The 19461-nt window shown below is 41.3% G+C and overlaps 1 protein-coding gene across 3 annotated transcripts in view; it reads right to left on the bottom strand.

Moving 5' to 3' along the window:
* Positions 1-477: 477 nt before the first annotated feature.
* Positions 478-19461, bottom strand: part of Nucb2 (nucleobindin 2) — a 32296-nt gene continuing 13312 nt past the window's right edge. For 2 of the 3 annotated variants that reach the window (XM_051192765.1, XM_051192767.1), the window contains 12 exons: positions 14415-14558; positions 13637-13744; positions 11958-12084; positions 11643-11746; positions 10326-10511; positions 10052-10142; positions 9258-9316; positions 9077-9169; positions 6426-6515; positions 3675-3845; positions 1036-1117; positions 478-618 (listed from right to left, as the gene is read on the bottom strand). In XM_051192765.1, coding sequence (XP_051048722.1) covers positions 611-618; positions 1036-1117; positions 3675-3845; positions 6426-6515; positions 9077-9169; positions 9258-9316; positions 10052-10142; positions 10326-10511; positions 11643-11746; positions 11958-12084; positions 13637-13744; positions 14415-14558 — 1263 coding nt within the window. In that variant the 3' untranslated portion in view covers positions 478-610. Of the gene's footprint in view, positions 619-1035; positions 1118-3674; positions 3846-6425; positions 6516-9076; positions 9170-9257; positions 9317-10051; positions 10143-10325; positions 10512-11642; positions 11747-11957; positions 12085-13636; positions 13745-14414; positions 14577-19461 lie in introns of those variants that run through there. The other variant, XM_051192764.1, reaches the window with a different exon arrangement.

Here is a 19461-nt window from a genome sequence, read left to right as displayed (position 1 = left end):
CTAGATTTCCCTAGAGAAAGAGGGAGACTTCCTGTCTACTCTAAATCACTGTTGTTGGTTTTCTATCACATGAGGGACAGAAAGCACACACATGAATAAAGCAACTCTGAAATGGGGGGGGGGGGCGCAGATGCTATTCAACTGAAGCCTTCTAGAGAGTGGGGTGCTAAAAACAGGCCAAAGTCACCAGACACACTGGGGAAAATGGCTTTTTCGGAATAACCACGAGTATCAAAGGGGGTTTGCTGAGAGAGGGAGATAAGCACCCATGAAAGAAAACCATCCTCAGAGTGACAACAGGTTCTCCTCAAGCCACAGGCAGGACTCTCTCACCTAGCTAAGGTTAGTGTCATCACACCATGGGATGTGGCCCTTGAACCACTAACAAAAAGGAAGAGCAATGGGAGGAATGGCTGGCTTTGTTTTCATCCTGGTTCTGGTAGATTTCAATCCTTAAATAAAAAATTGTGTTCTCGCTTGAAAGGTCTCTTCCTTTATTCCAAATGTGCTTTAAAGTATTTATTGAGTGAAGATAAGAGAAAGGATGTTGAAAGATGAAACAGATGTTGAGTTAACAGTTTTCTTCCAAGTTCTGGTAGATGTCAGGTCTTTATGTGTCTGTTCAAAAGAAGTAATGCTCACATTTTAAACATATCTTCCTTTATCCTGAATGTTCTTTTACTTAAAGATACATTACTTTACTTTTTGAAAGTATGGTCAGCTCATCATAGATTACAAATTATAAACATGCTCTCTGGTAAGATCAATATAAATGATCATAAAGAATTATAAATAATTTTGAAATAAATTACTGCCCCATAATGCTGGTCATCTAATTATGTGGTGTTTGAAAAATGTTCACCAGTGAAATTTTGGAGAGATTTTCAATTTTTTTTAGATGTAGATTTCTCTGTTTCTTCAAATATATAGAATAAAGCATGAATTTCAATCATCTGAAGACAGACTGATTTGAAATGAAAAAATTGTTATCAATTTATAATGGTTTATTCCCCTAAAAAAAGGAAAATTACATACGTGGCTTGAACTCCAGTTCTCCTGCTGGCCCTGATGGAGCGATCCCTTGTTGAAATTTCTTCTGTTCCAGCTGCTGTACGGCCTGGTGAGAGGGAAAAAACATGAAAGTAGTGGTTGATTGTTTTGGTCATATACACGATCTTTGGCTAAGCAAACAGAGTATTTTTCCCTAGAACACTGTCCTATCATACTCTTGAACACTGAGGAAGGATGACTGACTACTGTCTAATGTCACACTGAGACTCAGAGTAGAGGGCAGCAGGTGAGATGGGCTCTGAGGCAGAGTCCACAGCTCATCATTGATGATAAGATAAAAGCCCTGTCTTCTTCCATGTGGTCCTCACCACTTCTTCCTCCAACCTGTGTGAGGACTGCCCTTATTTTCATACACATCCAGTTACTCCACTAAAAGAGACTGCCCTCTTAGCCAGGCTTTGTAGTGAGCAACTGCAATCCCAGCACTTAGGAGGAAAGGCCAGAAGACCACAAGTTCAAGGTTACCTTCACTCTGCAGAATTTAAGGCCAGTTTCACTACACAAAACCCTGTCTCAAAAGCTAATTAAACCAAACAAATGATTTGGTCTCTTGTGTTGGTCTGTCTGCCTATGTAACATTAAACAGTAAGTCTCCTTACTCGAGGATTAAACATTGCTGCCTAAGGTAATGTCCCAAAACACTGGCAGTCACTTAACATATCCAATTGTTTTTTATATAAATGCCAATAGAGCCATAAAAAAGATCCCATGGGCTTTTAGAAGAGGCAACCTGGCCCCATATCAAACAAGTCAAGAGATCTGAACCTTGGTTAAGAGAGCCTACTAAACAACACCGGTTTTGTTTATCCTGTCTGGGCCCCCTGATGGCTCTCCTGCTTGGCTCTGTTCTTTGGTACATGTATTGTCAACTCCGGTAGCAATTATTGGGGAAGGGCTGATGGCCTTAAAGTTACACATGCCGGTTTGGGTTATAAACAGATAGGTCTCCGAGCAGGCAACAGGGAAATCCACCTAATACTATGTAGGGAGATTTTAGTCTTGTAACAGCTCCTTTAATGATGCTCAACTTCAGCTTACAAGCTACAAGCTAAGCTTTGACCATCAGGAATCGCCAGTAAGGGGTGAAAATAAGACAGAGGTGGGTGTGATGGGTTATGTTGACTGCAAACTTGACAAGATCTACAATTATCTAGAATATAAAACTCCAAGCATGTCTGTGAGGGAGTTTCTAGATTGAGGTAATTGATGTAGGGGGAAAAACACCCTTAGTGTGAGCAGTACCATTAGATGGACTGGGTCTTGAAGTGCATAAAAAGGAGAAAGCAAGAGAATTATCCACATTCATCTGTGTTTGCTTCCTGACTATGACCAGCTGCCTCATACTACTGCACTCTTGCCACGATGGACTGCACCCTCAGACCCGAAGCTGCACACCATGCCTTCCTGCCATAACAGACTGTACCCTTAGGCTGTGAGCCAAAATAAACTCCTCTTGTAAGTTAAATTTGCCTGGTAATTTTGTCACCAAAACAGAGGAAGTAACTAATACAGAGAATTTGTTACCCTGAGTGATGTCTAGGGGGCCCAGATGAATTTTTACCCCACTCTAATCTTGTTTACCTTGAAAACAAGGCACATGTAGGCCAGAAGTTCCCCTCAGGTGAGGTGGCAAAACTGGTTGGATCTAAGGTGGCTGCCAGAGTGATGTCAGATAGACTCTAACTTCATTATTAGGTGATATGTGTGCTAAAGGACACACCTTCCAGTGCCATGACAGTTGGCAAGTGTCATGGAAGGAATGATAACAGGAGCAAAAGAAAGCAGTGCCTAGATTTCTGGGAAATCTATACCTATACCCAGAAAGGGCACATACATCCCTTTGTTAGCCTACATCCCCCTCATCTCTTTTATTCTTATCTGTAATCTTCCAGCAGCCAAGGATGGGGAGATTGATTTGTGAGTCTGCCTCCTTTTTCCTGCTCTTGACAAAAATAAAAGTCACCTTCACTGCTCAATTGGTGTGACCTGTTCTCCTTGATTCCACAATTCCAAAACAGAACTGGTAACAAAGCTAGTTTTAAAACATACTAAAATTTAAAATATGACAGCTTAATGGTATATCATAAAAAACACAAACTTAGCTTGGTATTCTGTAGCACTCCTATAATCTCAGCACTAGGGAGGCAGAGGCAGGAGGAAGAAGTTCTATCTAGGCCAGCCCTGGCTACATGAGACCTTGTCTCAAAAAAATGAAATAAACAAACAAACAAAAAAGTCTGCTTTGGGGTTCTTATTGTTGTTGTTGCACTGGAGACCAAGCCCAGGGCCACACATATACTAAGAACATTCTCCACCTCTGGGCCATACCTGTGAGATGTAAGACTCATTATAATTTATATAATATATACATTATATAACTTGAGTTTGTTTTGTTTACTTGAAACAGGTTTCACTCTGTGATACAGCTTGGTGGTGGCTGGACTCAAGCAATCCTCCTGTCTGGGTGGCTTGTCTACAGATGTACATCACGTCAAGCGGCCCTGACATTCCCTGAAAGCCACATCTCATGTGCTAATCCTTGGGTTTCTGAGTCTCATGCAGCCCATGACAGTCCCTGCAAGCCATACCCGCTCAGTGTCTACCTGCTGATACTCCTGCTTCTGAGCCTCAAGGTGGTCATGCTGCCGCTGCAACTCTTCCTTCTGCTTTTGCAGTTCATCTGCCTTCTTCTTTAGTTCATTTTCTTGCATAGCGATAATGCTTTCGTACTCTTTTAGCTCTTCCTCCGTGAATAACTGTTGCTGACCCAATGTCTAAAAGATAGGGAAGTAAATAATAGTGCCAGAAACAAAGGGATGCCATGTTCAGCTTCAAATTCTACAATTGTCTGTGCTGGAGAGATGGCTCAGCAGTTAGGAGCATGAACACCCACATGGCAGCTCACAAATGTCTGGAACTCCAGCCCCAAGGGATTCAATACCCCCACACTGACAAACATACAAAACACCAGTGCACATAAAATAACAATAAATAAAGCATAAAACATTTAAAATTATAGATTATCATTATACAAAAGAGCATATATAATATACTTTTGGCAAAGTAAGAAAAAAATACATTAATAAAGCATAGTGATATCCCTGTAATGGCCTCCAGTTATAAATTCAGCTCAAGCTACATAATGAGTTCCATAAAATGGACATTTTATGGACAGCCTGGTCCATAAAATGAGATCCTCTCAAAATACAAAACAAACAAAATGAAAAGGAAAATATCCTGGACTGCATAGTGAGTGGGTGGGTGGGTGAGTGAGTGGGTGGGTGAGAAGTGAGTGAATGAATGAGTGGGTGAGTGAGTGAGTGGGTGGGTGAGGAGTGAGTGAATGAATGAGTGGGTGAATGGGTGGGTGGGTGGGTGAGTGGGTGAATGAGCGGGAGAGTGGGCAGGCAGGCAGTTGGGTGGGTAGGTGAGGGAATGAGTGAATGAGCAGAAAGGAATGATAGAAGAGGGGGAGGGAGGGAAATGGAAGAGGAAGAGAGAAGGAGAAATGTGTTCATATTAATTAATGATTTCCTTTTAACTAATTTATTCATTATATTTCAAATATTTAGTGTGTGTGTGTGTGTGTGTGTGCGCGCGCGCGCACACACGCGTGTGTGTGAAACTGAGTATACTTATGTGTTCCAAATGCATGTTTGGTACCTGTAGAGGCCAGAAGAGGGTGTTGGAGCCTCTGGAACTGGAAGCTGTAAGTCACCTTATGTGCACTGGAAACCCAGCCAAGGTCCTCTGCAAGAGCAGCAAATGTCCTTAACCACTGAGCAATCTCCCAGTTCCTGTTCATACTTTTTAAAATTGTTTCTTTTCTGGTTTTTGGAGACAGACCCTCATATAGTCCAGGAAGACTTCAAACTTGCTATGTATCTGAAGATAACACCTTGAACGCTGGTTCTCCTGCCTCAGCCTTCTAAGAGCTGAGATTAGAGGCATTCATGGACACACCCACGTTATGTGCTTGTTAATATGCATGTTGACTGGGGAGTGAACACAGGCAGGCAGGACCTTATAAATGACCATAGGGTGTCTGCCACTGAGCTGTACTCCCAGCTAACTTTTTCCCACCACCACACTTTTTTCACTTTCTATTTTGACAAGGTTTTACTAACTTTCCCAGGCTGGCCCTGAACTCACTCTGTAGCTCAGGCTGGCCTTGAATTTAAGAGCCTCAGTCTCTGGAGAGTATCTGGGCTAACAGATTTGCATCGTTGATTGAGCTTCTTCTATAAGCAGGTAGACAGACAACATGGACAGTGTGGAGAGCGGGCAACGCATCGGCCAGAGAAGACATGGTGTCCTACTCCATCTCTTCCACTTTTATCACCTTAAGAAAGAGTCTTTCACTGAATTTGGAGCTAGTCTGGCAGACAGCAAGTCCCAGCAATTCTCCTATGTCTGCCTGCCCCTGAGTAGCAGTAGGGATACAGGTGTGACCATGCCTGACATGGATTCTGGAGATTTGAACTATAGCCCTCATACCTGCATAGCAAATATTCTTAGCCCCCAAGCCATCTTCCCAGGCACCAGCTTCTTTTATAATAGCATAAAATATTTGGAAGACAGGTCTAGGGGTTATACCTGTAACCCCAGCACTCGGGAAACTGAGGAAGAGGGCTACTTCAAGTGTAAGCTTGAGGCACAGTGTTAGAAAACAAAAATATAGTGCATGCCTGTAATCACAACACGTGGGAGGTGAGGCAGGAGGATCTGTTTAAAGTTGTCCTTAGCTACAGGAGATTTTGCCTCAAATAACAACAACAAAAATGGATCTGTAGACTCAGTTCAGTGGGTCCTTTAATTTATTCTTAAAATATATTTACATTTAAAAATTTCAGTGATGTTATTTTATACTCAGCAAATGTACACTTTGAAAAAGATTTCTAATCTGAGGGCTAGAGATATGACTCAGCAGTTATGAGCACTGGCTTCTTTTGAAAAGGACCCAGGTTTGGTTGCAAGCACTGTTTGGTTCACATGGTAGCCCACAATAGTCTGTCATTCCAATTCTAGGTGATTGGACACCCCTTTCCCTTCCTCAGGCATCAGCATGCACATGGTGTACATCTGTACAAGCAGGCACTTACACATAAACATAAAATAAAAATAAATCCTTTTAAAAAATATTTCTAATTTTATGCACTGTGATCATAAAGATAAACTGCTAGAAAGTTTTCCAAGGAGACAAGGAACTATTATTTTCTAATGGCATTATGTAAAACATTGACACTGTAAGATTACACATACAAACATGATGAGGAATGACAGCTAAAGGCAGGCAGGACACAGGGGTACAGAGCCTCTAGAACCACATGCCCCTCACAAGCTGGTCCTGTTACCTCCCAGCTGTCTGGCTCCAAGAACTCTTTCCTCTCCGTAGCTCTCAAGAATTCTTCCAGAGTCACCAATCGGTCTTTGTTGTTATCAATCTGATCAAAGGAAAATATGAAAGCAACATAAATAAGTCACCCATTGGGACTAGGTTAACATACACAGAAGCAAGAGGAAAAAATAAAGAAATGCACTCCATTTTATGGAATCAAGAAACACACATCTCCCTCATCTATATAGTCAAAGCTTGAAAATACAACCTGATATGCTCAAGATCAATACAAGCCAGTAATCTGGCTGGTTATGTTGTTAGGGCCAATACCTTTACCACAATAAATGCAATCCAGCTAGACCCAAGTGTTTAGACAAGAAAAATTGCCACTATAGAGCAGCTGTCAAAGCCAAAAGTCAGCAGGTAGGTTAAGAGGATCAACTTACTGCTCTTCACGGGCACAGGGTATATTTTCCGAGATGGGGTCAGTTAATATGAACTTAGCTATGAAGGTCAGTTTGGCCTGAACTTCCCGTAGCTCAGTATCAAGTGCTGAGATTAGAGGCATGTGTGGCAGTTTGAATAAGAATGGCCCCCATAGGCTCATATATTTGAAAGCTTAGTCATCAGGGAGTAGCACTGTTTGAGAAGGATTAGGAGGTGTGGCTTTACTGGAGTAGGTGTGGCCTTGTTGGAGGAAGTGTATCACTGGGGTAGGCTTTAAGGTTTCAAAAGCTCAAGTCTCATTCTCTCTGCCTGTAGATTAGAATGTAGATATCAACTACTTCTCCCACACCATGCTTGCTATATGGGTCATTATGCCCCCTGCCATGATGACACTAGACTAAGCCTCTGAAACAGTAAGCAAGCCCCCAATTAAATGCTTTCTTTTATAAGAATTGCCTTAGCTGTGGTGTCTCTTCATAGTAATAGAAAATGATTGCATGTACCACCATACCTGGCTCAACTCTTTTTTTTCTTTTAGGAAATAATATGTAAACCAAAGCAAAAGTCAATGGTTTCCTCAAGTCCTCTTCAGTGTACAGTTCTGGGCAAATTCAGTTACAATGGTGAACTTGAATGACAAAGAAATTAATTTGACACTGGGTCTATAAGACAGGATCTCTGTTGTCAGTTCAGCAGGGTCACACACTAGAACAAATACTGTGTTGAGGCAACTATCCTTCTACTCCTAGCCATTAGTTACTTAACAACATGTATCTGTTCCTGGTGACCCACGTCAGGTCTCCAGTTTATTGCAATTACTGCGCTGCCCATAACAAGGTTCTACATCCCTGCTTCCAGCTCAGCATGTGTTGCTGAAACAGCCTGTGAGGGGCACCCATCCTCTCCCAATTATGCGCCCTCTTCAGTCAGGGATGTGAGCAGACGTGGGGTCTGGATGGCTGGGCATGAGTCTTACACATTACTCTGTGAAGCGGTCTTGAGTTTCTTATGTCCTTTATACCATCCAGAATTTTCCAGCAGCCTGGGAATGAAGGACACCAAAGAGCCGAACCACGATAGCCCCAAGCTTGGCTGAGCTAGCCCTACCTTCTCATACCCTTGAAGCTTATGGAAGGTAAATAAGATGTAAATATTTGTTGTCATAATTATTAAAGTAACAGAGCTTGGGAATCTCCTGTGGGACCAGAAGTGGTTTTAAATTTTGGATTTGTTTTGTTTTGTTTTTTGAGACAATGTCTCTCTGTAGCTTTGGAGGATGTCTTGGAACTTGTTCAGTAGAACCAGGCTGGCCTCGAACTCACAGAGATCTGACTATCTCTGCCTCCTGAGTCCTGGTATTAAAGGTGTGGGCCACAATCACCCGGCTAAATTTTGGATTTTTAAAAAGAAATTTTTGAGATATTTGCATATACTTAATGAGATTTCTTGGGGTTGGGAGCCCAAAGAAAATTGATTTATGGTTCATATATACAACTTAAACATAGCATGAAGGCAACCTTATACATAAAAATTCATGATATAGGCTTTCCTACATCTTGCATCTTTGTCAGTGATCAGAAAGTATTTTTGATGATTTTTAGAGCATTTTGAATTTCTGGCTAGGGCTTTTCAACCCATAAAAGCTTATGTAAGTTTAAAAAATACTAACTATAAAACATTGCTTTTTTTCTTACCGCTCCACAATGTTTACTGCCAATATACTGTAGTATCATAATCTTGTACAATATTTTAAAGTGGTTACAAATTATTTTGTTAAAGAAGTAAAGTATGAGGAGGGAGGGAGAGGGAACTGGGATCGACATGTAAAATAATAAATTAAATAAAAAAAAGAAAAAAGAAAAAAAGAAGTAAAGTATAGTATTCTGGTTATAAATACAATTAAATACCTATTATGGGAGTTGGAGAGATGGCTCAGCAGTTAAAAGCATTTACTGCTCTTGCAGTTCCCAGCACCCACATAGCCTCTCACAACTGTCTGTAACTCCAGCTCCAGGAGATCAGGCATCTTCTTTGGGCCTTCTCAGGTACCAGGCACATACAAGTGCATATATGTACATACAGGCAAACACACACATAAACTAAAAGTAAGTAAATCTAAAAAGTACCAACTGCATATTTATTCTTCCATCTTATGATAAGAATTAGTACAAGAACTTGAATAATTATAGAAATGACATATATCCTAACCTTGAAACATACCTCATTCATGACATGCTCTCTCATCCTAAGCCTTTCTTCCTCCATTTCTATCATATCATCCTCTGCATTTCGGGGGTCATACACTTTCTCCAACTAAAAAAATGTGACAGCCAGCATGAGAGAAAGGGAGGTGACCGAGGGGACAGAGGCAGACGGGACTGGGGATGTAGCAACCGCTTACCTCTTTTGTGAACAGTGCTTCTAATTCTTGTTCATCCAGGAAACCGTCATTGTTGACATCTAAAGTTTAATAGTTACAAATGCAAAAGCAGATTTGAAACCTTCAGAGAACAAATACTTAAAATACAACTACAACGGCTTGCAAAAGTAGTGCCGATGTAATGCATCAACCAGCTGCAGGCAGGGTTTCGTCTTTTTCACAAAGCCTCCGGTCAGCCTGAGGGACAATTCTATATTCACAGTTCATACTCATGTCTTAGAAAATTACATATTATCTATTCTTTCCAGAGGGACAGAGCATTATCTATAAGAATAAAAATAATTAAAAAGAAATTTAAGCATGGTCTTGCTAGGTAGCCCTGACTGGCTTGCTATTCACTTTGTAGTCCAGGATAGCCTAACACATGCAGCAATCCTCCAGCCTCCGCTTCACAAGTGCTGAGATTATAGGTATCACCACCAGCGAAGCTTAGCAAAATTTTAATTGTCATGTAAAGCTTGTTAGATATAACCTAACCAGCCACAAAAGTACCTACAATTTACAGACAGCTTTGGAGTGAGTCACACAATGATTCAATAGCAAAAGTGAGCAGAAAGACACGACTATGATCTAAAATATCATCTACCGAGATAAGCTAAAAGACTATTAATAATTTCATCTGAAGGAAAAACTCTAAATATGGCAACTGGCAGAACGCAACAGCAAACCATCAACAGTGATCAGTAATGAGGAAATCAAATACAGACTTTTCAAACAGCAGATATAAATATCAATATTTGTATCAAATCTGTTACCATGTAATTTGAAAAATGTCTTGGGGTCAAAGTCATTAGGGTCCAATCCATCAGCCTCTTCCCAAACCTCTTTTAGTTGGTCTTTGCTTCCCTGTGAACCAATTTTAAGAAATTGCTCAAAACAAAATATAATCTATGTATAAAGACTCAAAAAATATGTCTGAGGAACTTTTCAGAATTAAGGCTTGATAATTACGTGCTAAACTTAGGGTAAAATTCTGCTATAAAGAATTCACTTCATCTCAACACGGTTTCCACAAACCACAGTCCTTACAGGATGATTGACTTTGGGATGGTTTTCATGCTTCCTTTTCATTTCTTCAAATTTAGTTTCTTCCTCTTTCCTCTTTTCCTCATTCAGCGTTTTTAAATATTCTCTACGCTCGTGTTCCTTCATCATCTCGTACTTCTTGAACTCTTCATGCCGAGTCCGGTCATATTGCTCCAGATCCGAGGTCGCCTAGAGCATAACACATTCAAATCAACGTGCTACAGAAGTGTAAACGGTCATTCTCTTTTTATTCCTCTCGCACGCTTGTGTGTGGGTTTCCTGCGAGTGTGTATGTGCATTCACATGTGTGTGTGCATTTGTGTGCAGGCACGTGTGGAAATGCATGTCGGGAGTCTTCCTTGATGGCTCTCCACCTTATTCATTGAGGCAGGGTCTTGAAGTTGAGCCCAGAGCTATCTCTCTAGAACAATAAAACAGCTCTTCAACAAAATAGTGTGCTCTCTATCAGATGTGGAATAGGAGAGTAAAACAAACAAACATTGAACTATTCAAAACAGGTCAAAAAGAAACGGATTTCAAAAAGAAGGAACTCGTTCAATGTGGATGTGACACTAAATGAAAAGTGGTCGACAGCTATTTCACTAAACTTCATAACCATCCAACAGAAACATCAAGGTTGTCGATTCCTCTCATAACTAATACAATAAATAGGTCCATAAACTCTCATCTAAAACTCCCCTGGGGTCAGCCAGCTGTGGTAGCTCGTACCAGTATTCCCAGAATTCCCGAGCACACATGAAATTCTGAGTTACTCTCCTAGCACCACACACAAATATCATATAGTAACACAATAATATAATAATATGTAAGAGTAATAAATATTATATAAATATATCATATGTAAAATAAATATATTAGTAACAAAATTTTTAAAAGACTTTCCAGATTATAGGGCCCAGGAAGGAAGGCCAAATGAAGATGGAGGGAGAGACAAGTCACACTGCCTCGTGCCAAGAAATACCAGGAAACACCATACACTGGCAAAGGAAAATGATTCTTCCATAGAACCTTCATAGGCAGGGCTTCCTTACAAAGTCTAAGCAAAACTCATAGACATCATTGTGACTGGCTTGTTCAAGCCTGGTTCAGTGTTTGAAGCATTTTGGATTTGGGGACATGGATGAGCAATATGTACCCTATTGATAATGATATCTGTAGTGAGAAAGCTTTAAGCAACCTTCCTTGGAAGATACACATTCTCCAGAGCCTAAGATTGTGTTCCCACCTCATCAAATTTATCTGTTAATTCACAGACCCTCAAAGAAACATCAAGACCCTGCTTGGGGGGCACACCCTCACCGCTTTGATTAACATATCCAAATCTCTGGATTCAAATGTGTCAGGATTCTGGTGGTTTAGGTGTTCAAACTGCTTCAGAAGAAGGTGGTGATTCATGCCAGAGTCTGCAAGAGCATGAGAAAACAGCAAAAACTGGTCTCAGAGGACACATCTGGCCTCTACACACAAGCATACACGAGTGTGCACACACTACTCATTCACACACAAAATCAAACATACCAAGCACACACAAAAGAGCATGCTATAAGCCCTTTACATAAACCAAGTCTCAACAAGCAAACACTGGAAGTGCCCTCCCATCTGTGCAGAACCTACCTTGAAGGGAATCCAGCTTAGCTTTGATGAGCATTCTCAGCCTTGCTACTTCTTGCCTCTTCAGTTCATCGAGTTTTGTCCTCACGTGGTGACTTACTAAGTCCAGCTCTTTGCTCAGCCTCCCACTCTGTCAGCAAAATCAGTAAGTTAGTTTTGTCTAGGATATTCCATTTGAGACCTGAGGTAACAGGGTAAAAAGCGCATTGTAGGAACTGGATAGATGGCTCAGCAGTTAGGAGCACTGACTGCTCTTCCAGTAGTCCAGGGTGTGGTTCCCAGCACCCACATGGCAGCTCCCAACCATCGGTAGCTCCTGATCCAGAGAATCCCACACTCTATCTGATGTCTGTGGACACTGTATGCACATGATGCACACACACACAGAGGCAGAACACCCACACATTAAAAATGAGAACAAATATCAGTTAGTAATAGTTGGTTAACTCAGAGGAATTGGACATTATAAAAGCATTCCTTTCAGAAGTCTCATTTCAGCTGAGCATGATGAGTCATTCGTATAATACCAGCACTTAAAAGGTGGGGACAGGAGGATCAGGAGTTCAAGCCCAGCTTAGTCTACATGAAATCCTGTCTCAAAAAAAAAAATTAAAATGTAGACAAATCTATCTGTTAGTGCAGTGCTTGTCTACCATGTAAGAAGGTTAGCAGTGCATGTAAAAGCCCCAGGTGTGGTGGGCCACACCTGTAATCGCAGACAGGAAGATCAAAACTTCAAAGGCTTTGGCCATACCGTGATCTTGAGACCAGCCTGGATTATCTGAGACCCTGCCACAAAAGACAGAAACAAACTATTCCTTCAAATCAGTCTTTTAAAAGCTAAACACAGAGTGGGCATCCCCAGGACTACAACTAAGGCTGAAACACAGTAACTTAAGCATCACTGTTAACAGCAGCATTAGTGAGACCAATCAAAATAAGCAGATATAGCCCAAATATCTTCACAACTGATGAACAGTTAAAACCTACAACAGCCCTTCCTCAGTTTAACCCCTAGAATTGGGGATTATTTCCAGGACACGAACATATATTGAAACCCATGATGCATAAATCCTTTATATATAATGAAATAGTGTCAAATATAACCTGTGCAACTGTACATTTTCAATATGACCAGGACCTTATACATAATGCTATTCTTGGGATGGAGGCAAATGGATGCACCTGCGTGTTAATATAAAATACAGTTCATTCTCATCTGCTAATCTGAAACTGACCAGAGAATCAGGCCCTAACCTGAACCTCACCTTTGAATAACTACCTGCTCTTCACCTTTGAATAACTTCCTACTATCCTCAGAACACAATCCAAGCCACAGCACTTGCTGTACACAGCTCCCTGCCATTTGGTCCATGACTCCAACACCATTACCTGGCCACTCATAGCCTCCATTTCTAACTCTAAAGTGTTTCCTATACATGGCATGAGTCACAGCCCTTGCATGTTTGGCTCATACATCATCCAGCCCCTCCCTCTTCCATCTACAGTTTAGCTCTGACATAATCTCTGCAGGGAAGAATGACTTTGTGCCTTTTCCCACTGCTTTGCATGAACCACATATCTGTCTTTTACCCCTCTGTGTTATAACAGCACAGATCCACCCATCCGATCTATTTCTCAGTGTGGTTTTTCTGCCATGCCCATTGCTGAACTCTACTCACCCTTATTTCCTCTATGTCTGCTTTCTGTAGTTTTTCTCTGAAATGCTGATCTGTTTCTAGGACCTCAATCACTTGTTTGAGATATTCATCATAGTAAAGTCCAGTATCCTTCAAATAGAAACCAACAGTCACAGTTCAGAAAGCTTGCCTTGGTCTGAACAGAAAGACTTGCATCTTGAAAAGCAACTTATAGCAAAATGGCATTATGACAGAATATTCTTTGACAGCTTCAGTTATCAAGACGATCAAGAGTTTTAAATTGGGACCAATATCACAGTTTATTACAAAATAAGTGTAAATGTCCTGTGTGGTCTAGAAAGGGAAGATTTAAGGTTGGATAGGTAGCTAGAATGCACAGATTTCTAGGTTCCATCCCCACCCTGAAAAGCAGCAACACAGTGGTGTGGATGGATTTCTTGGGTGGTGGCGGGGGAATGAATGGCTTCTCCCTATGATCATCTCTCCCTTCTTTGAAAATAACAGTATTTCTCTTTTTGACTGATTATTGCCACATTAAAAATGTACTGTGGTTAATTATTCTATATACCAATTACACTAAATAGCAGTGGTCAGTGTTATATCTCCTGATTCCTGCCCAGTACTCTTCAGAAATAGCTGCTCAATGTGGGATTCTATGTACAGTCAACATTAGAAATACTTCACAGTCCTTCAGATGGTCAGGATTTCACCACGTGAGTCATTTAGCAGCAATCCTCCTACTCCACTGCCATAGAATTCATTCATTTGGTTAACTTAATCCACCTATGCATGCACTTACTGGTGGCTCTATCTTTGCACTTTCCACGGGCTCAGTGTTGTGTATTTTGGTCTTGTCTACATCTATAGGCACAGCTTCCAGAGCAGTAAGCATGCACGGGACCAAGAGAAAACAGTACTGTAGCTGGATGATCCTCCACCTCATCTGAAATGAAGAAGTCATTACAGCAAAGTCCTGCAAAGATGCTAAAAGGCTGTATACATGTATTCCCAGTGCCACATCAATCATATATTCATCCCCAAGAGGTTTAAAGGTGAAAATAAGACTCTAGGAAATGAGATGAAAATAGATTATAACTTTAAAATTGATGCTTAAAATTAATCACCAAAGAAAAATGAAGAACATAATGAGTTGGCATATCATCCTAGTACTCTGGTGGCTTGAAGCAGGAGGATTGTATACTCCAGGCCAGCATGGGCTACTTGGTGGTACCCTACCTGAAAACAAACAAAACCTGGTGTCGTGGTGCATTGTTATAATCCCAACACTTGGGAGGTTAGACTGGGAAGACCACTGTATGCCTGAGACAAGTGTGAGCTACATAGTAAGTTCTAGGCAAGCCAGGATACCATAGCAAGATCCTGTCTCAAAAACCAAAAGGAAGGAGGGGAGGAGGCAGGAAGGGAATTAAGGGAGAAATGTTTTTCAGCCAAAATTAAAAAGACAAGAAACAAAACTTTGATTTCTAAACTGCTTATATTAGAAAACATTTGAAAGTTGGACATGGTGGCTCACTCTTAAACCCCAGCACTTGGAAGGCTGAAGCAGGAGGACTGCCATGAGTTCAAGGCCAGCCTGGGCTATATAGTTAAGTTCCAGGCCACTCTGGGTACACAAACTTTGTATTTAAAAAAAAAAGAAAGAAAGAAAGAAGAAAAAGAAAGTAAACATTTAGACTATAATGGGAATAAGGAACAAGAGGGACATGAGAGGGTAAGGTTGAGAGGGAGGGGTGGTAGAAAAGATGGAGACATGGGAGGGTTTAAGACAGAAGGGGTGGGGAAGATAAAGCATTGCTTGTTTAATGTCATGTAAGGAATCTACACACCTGTGACATAAAACCAGAAAGGGAGCTACTTGTGGGAGAGGAGGAAAGGGGACCCAGTGAGAGAAGAAAGACTGGTAGGAAGGGGCAGTGGGGAGTAAGCAGGAACAAAACGCAATGCATATTATGAAAATGTCATAATTAAACCCATTATTTATTTTGTATCCTAAAAATGGAAGAAAGAGAGCAAGACTGGGTGGGTGGTAATGGTGCACACCTTTAATCCCAGCACTCAGAAGGCAGGTGGATCGATCTCTTAATTTGAGGCCAGCCTGGTCTACGGAGTGAGTTCCTGGTCAGCCAGGATTACACAAAGAAACCCCACCTGGGGAGGGAGGTTGGAAGGGAGGCAGGGAGAAAAAAAGAAAACAGAAGGGGGGAAAAAGTTAATTACAAAATAACAAAATGCTCAATACAAGAGGCCACAGAGATGGCTTAGTGGTTAAGAGTGCTTGCTGCTCTTTCAGAGGGTCTGAACTTAGTCCCTAGCCCCCACATCAGATTGCTCACATCTGTACATCACTCCAGTTCCAAAGGACCTTCTGGCTTCCATGGGCACCAGACATGCATGTGGTGCACAAACACACACAAGGACAAAATACCATACAAATAAAGTCAAAAGTAAATAAATCCTTAAAAAAAATAAATAAACAGAACAAAGGGCTACAGAGACAGCAGCTGTGAGCACTTGCTTCTTCCTGTTCAGAGACAATCAGGCAGGCAGCTCACATCCACCTGCAGCTCCAATTCCAGAGGATTTGGTGCCCTCTTTTGGCCTCCATGAGCACTACACGCAAATGTACAGACAGATAAAATATAAATATATAAGTATTAAAAACAAACAAACAATAACAAAAAAATAGTGAAAAAACCAGCTAGGCTGGCACGATGGCTCAGTGGGTAAAGGCATTTTCTAGAAAGGCTGACAAACTGAGTTTGGTCCCTGGGACCCATATTGATGGCAGGAGAGAACTAACCACTGAAAGCTGTCCTCTGGCCTCCACAGATATCCCATGACACATAGGCACACTCAGAGAATAAATGAATTAATCTAAAAAACAAAACAAAAACAAGAACAAACAAAAAAACAGCCAAGTGGTGGTGGTGCAGCAATCAGGAGGCAGAGGTAGACAGATCTCTGAGTCTGAGGCTAGTCTGGTCTATAGAAAGTTCCAGGGCAGCCAGGACTACAAAGAGAAACCTTCTCTCAAAACAAACAAAAACAGCCAATAGCTGCTTTCAAATAAAAAAGACTAATAAAATACAAAGAAAGCCAGGTATGGTGGCATCATCCTGTAATCATAGAACGCAAGAAGCAGACGCAGGATTGCTGCAAGTTTGTGGCCAGTCTAGTCTACACAGAAAGTTTTAGGCTAACTAGGGCTTTATAGAGGAGATTGTTTTAAAAAGACAGTAACAAAAAATCACATCTATCAGATAAATGTTGGAGAGGTTTCTGTAGTGTAGTAATTATTATGCTCACCTCTCACAAGTAGGATGTCAGGGGTTAAAACAAAAGAGCAAAAGATTTCAAGTATTTTGAATACTACAGCTCAAATTTTATTCCGTTTTCAGAATGATTCATAGCTCTAGGTCTCCTGCAAGGATCAGAAATGATTTATGTCTTACACCATGTGCCTACATACATGAAAGCTTGTGTTAGGGATCAGATCAAAAATAATGCTAAGAACATGCACAGCATGGAGGAATGCATGATGGAAATAGATAAGTACTCCGAAAACCATAGAGAAGGGTTGAGAACTGAAGTGACTGACACCCAAGTGGCAGGCTACCTGTGAGTATCTCCTTGGCAGAAATGCAAATTCTCAGGGCCTATGCTGGTCTTGTAAACCACATACCTAGGAAGTGCCCCACAATCTCTTTCATCAAGCCCTGTAGCTAATTCTGAAGCAACAGAAACTACTGCTGTCTGCCCTACTGTTTTGAAGGCTTATCTCCAAGGTAGTTTGGGGGCTGAAGATGTAGCTGGGCAATAGAAATACGTGCCAATTATGCATAAGGCCCTGGATTTCATCCCCTGCATTAGGATAGGTGTCAATGTGCTGATCTAAATGTAACAGAAAATGAGTTTATGCCTAACAGGGCAGAATCAAATTTAGGTCTATAATCTTCTTTGTTTCCATTTCTGTATGTAGATGGGGTGTGGTGCACACTCCTGCTTGTGTTCACAAGCTGTCCACCTTGTTTTCTGAGACAAGGTTTCTTGGTGAGGCCTGGAGCTTACTAGGTAGACTAAGCTGGCTGGGGATCTACACTGCCCTGTGCTGTGATTACAAGCACTTGCCACCAAGCCTGGCTTTTCACATAGGTTCTAGGAGTCAAACTCAGATCCTCATTCTTGCACAACAAGCACTTTACCAACTAAGCTATTTCCCCACTGCCCTTTAGGTCTATAACTCGAGTGCTAGCTGAAACTAGCCACAGCTGTACCTATGTCATCACAAATTAGTCACTGAACTTTCTCAACTTGGGGGATTTCTCTGAGCCTCCTTATTCCTTCATTATTGAGACAAAAATCATGTGGTCCAGGCTGGTCTCAAACTTTCTGTGTAGCCAAGAATAACCTTAAACTCTTGGTCCTCCTGCCTCTTACAGGCCTGGACCATCACATCCAGTTCAACCTTACTATTCTAAATCCCACTATCAAATTAGTGGCTAAAGTAGAGTTCTTTTCTGGAACCTAATCAGAAATACCAATAAAATTGCTTGTGCTCAAACAAATTGTACAAAATTATGAGGTTAATTTATAAAAACCTTTAAATTAAACCTCTGGTTGAACAGGGCTTACAGAGCAAGCCTAACACTATACTGGTAAAGCAAGAAGCTGGTAGCAGTGCTCATACACAATAGCCAACAGCAAGGCCAGCACAGATCCACTCCAAAGGAAGTTCTCATCTAGAGACAACAGAAGAAGAGGTAAATCCGAGAAAAGGCCATGCTCTGGAAACAGGCTCTGCCCTAACCCCTGGCTTGCTTCTGGCAGACAGGAACGATACTCTAGCTGAGAAGCTGATAGGCCTGTGTTCATTCACTCTGGGTCCAGTTTTAGTTTTACATGGCTGAAACAATTCATCATGATATGCCACTGAAAACCAAAGGCTATGTTGCTCTTTAGTCATTTTGAAAAGCCAAAGACTGAGATTTTAAGGAGAAATCGGTGGTTTAACAATTAAATATAATAATAAACACAATCAAAACCAAAAATGACACATTATATGTATGATCCAATCCATGTAAAGATGCCTCAACCGGCAAATCCCTAGAGAAGTAAATTATCAATACTTAGGGCTGAGGGCACAGGAGAGGGAAGCAGTGGCAAAGGCTGCTGGGAAGGATTTGTTCAGTGGGGAAGAAACTGTGTTAAGTCAGATAGAGGGGACAGCTGTACAACATCAGAGTGCACTAAACATCAGTCAACTGAACACTTCAAATTGTGGTGAGATATTGTTTATCATTTATTAAAGCTTGCCTGAGGAGTCAGAAAAGCAAAGTCAGCCACAGCCATAGAAGCCAGGCACACACCTTTAATCCCAGCAGCCAGAAGCTAGGAGGTGGTGGTACACACCTTTAATCCTAGCACTCAGGATTAAGGGATAGATGGATCTCTGTGAATCCAAGGTCACCCAGATCTACACAGGAGTGAATCAGTCTAAGAATTATAGCTCACACCTTTTATCCCAGGACTCATGAGAAATATATAAATTGGTATCAGGATTCAGTATGAAGCATTCATTCTCCAGCCACGATGAGGAGAGGTTATAGTCTGAGGCTTGGTGAGAGCATAGAGACAGGATCAGCCCATTCAGTCTGAGGTAGAAGTAAGAAGCCAGCTGCTTTGCTTTTTTGATATTCAACATGAAGTTTGAATCCCAATATCAGTCTCTGAGTCATTTACTAATTCATGTTACAGACACATGCTGTAAAATTCCAGCTTCTGGAGGCTAAAGCGGAAAGATTGTGAGCTTGAGGCCAGTGTGTGTG

Source organism: Phodopus roborovskii, unplaced genomic scaffold (assembly GCF_943737965.1).
Source record: "Phodopus roborovskii unplaced genomic scaffold, PHOROB, whole genome shotgun sequence".
NCBI classification, from domain to species: Eukaryota; Metazoa; Chordata; class Mammalia; order Rodentia; family Cricetidae; genus Phodopus; species Phodopus roborovskii.
The sequence above is the reverse complement of the archived record's forward strand: the minus strand, read 5'-3'. Positions and strand labels throughout refer to the sequence as shown.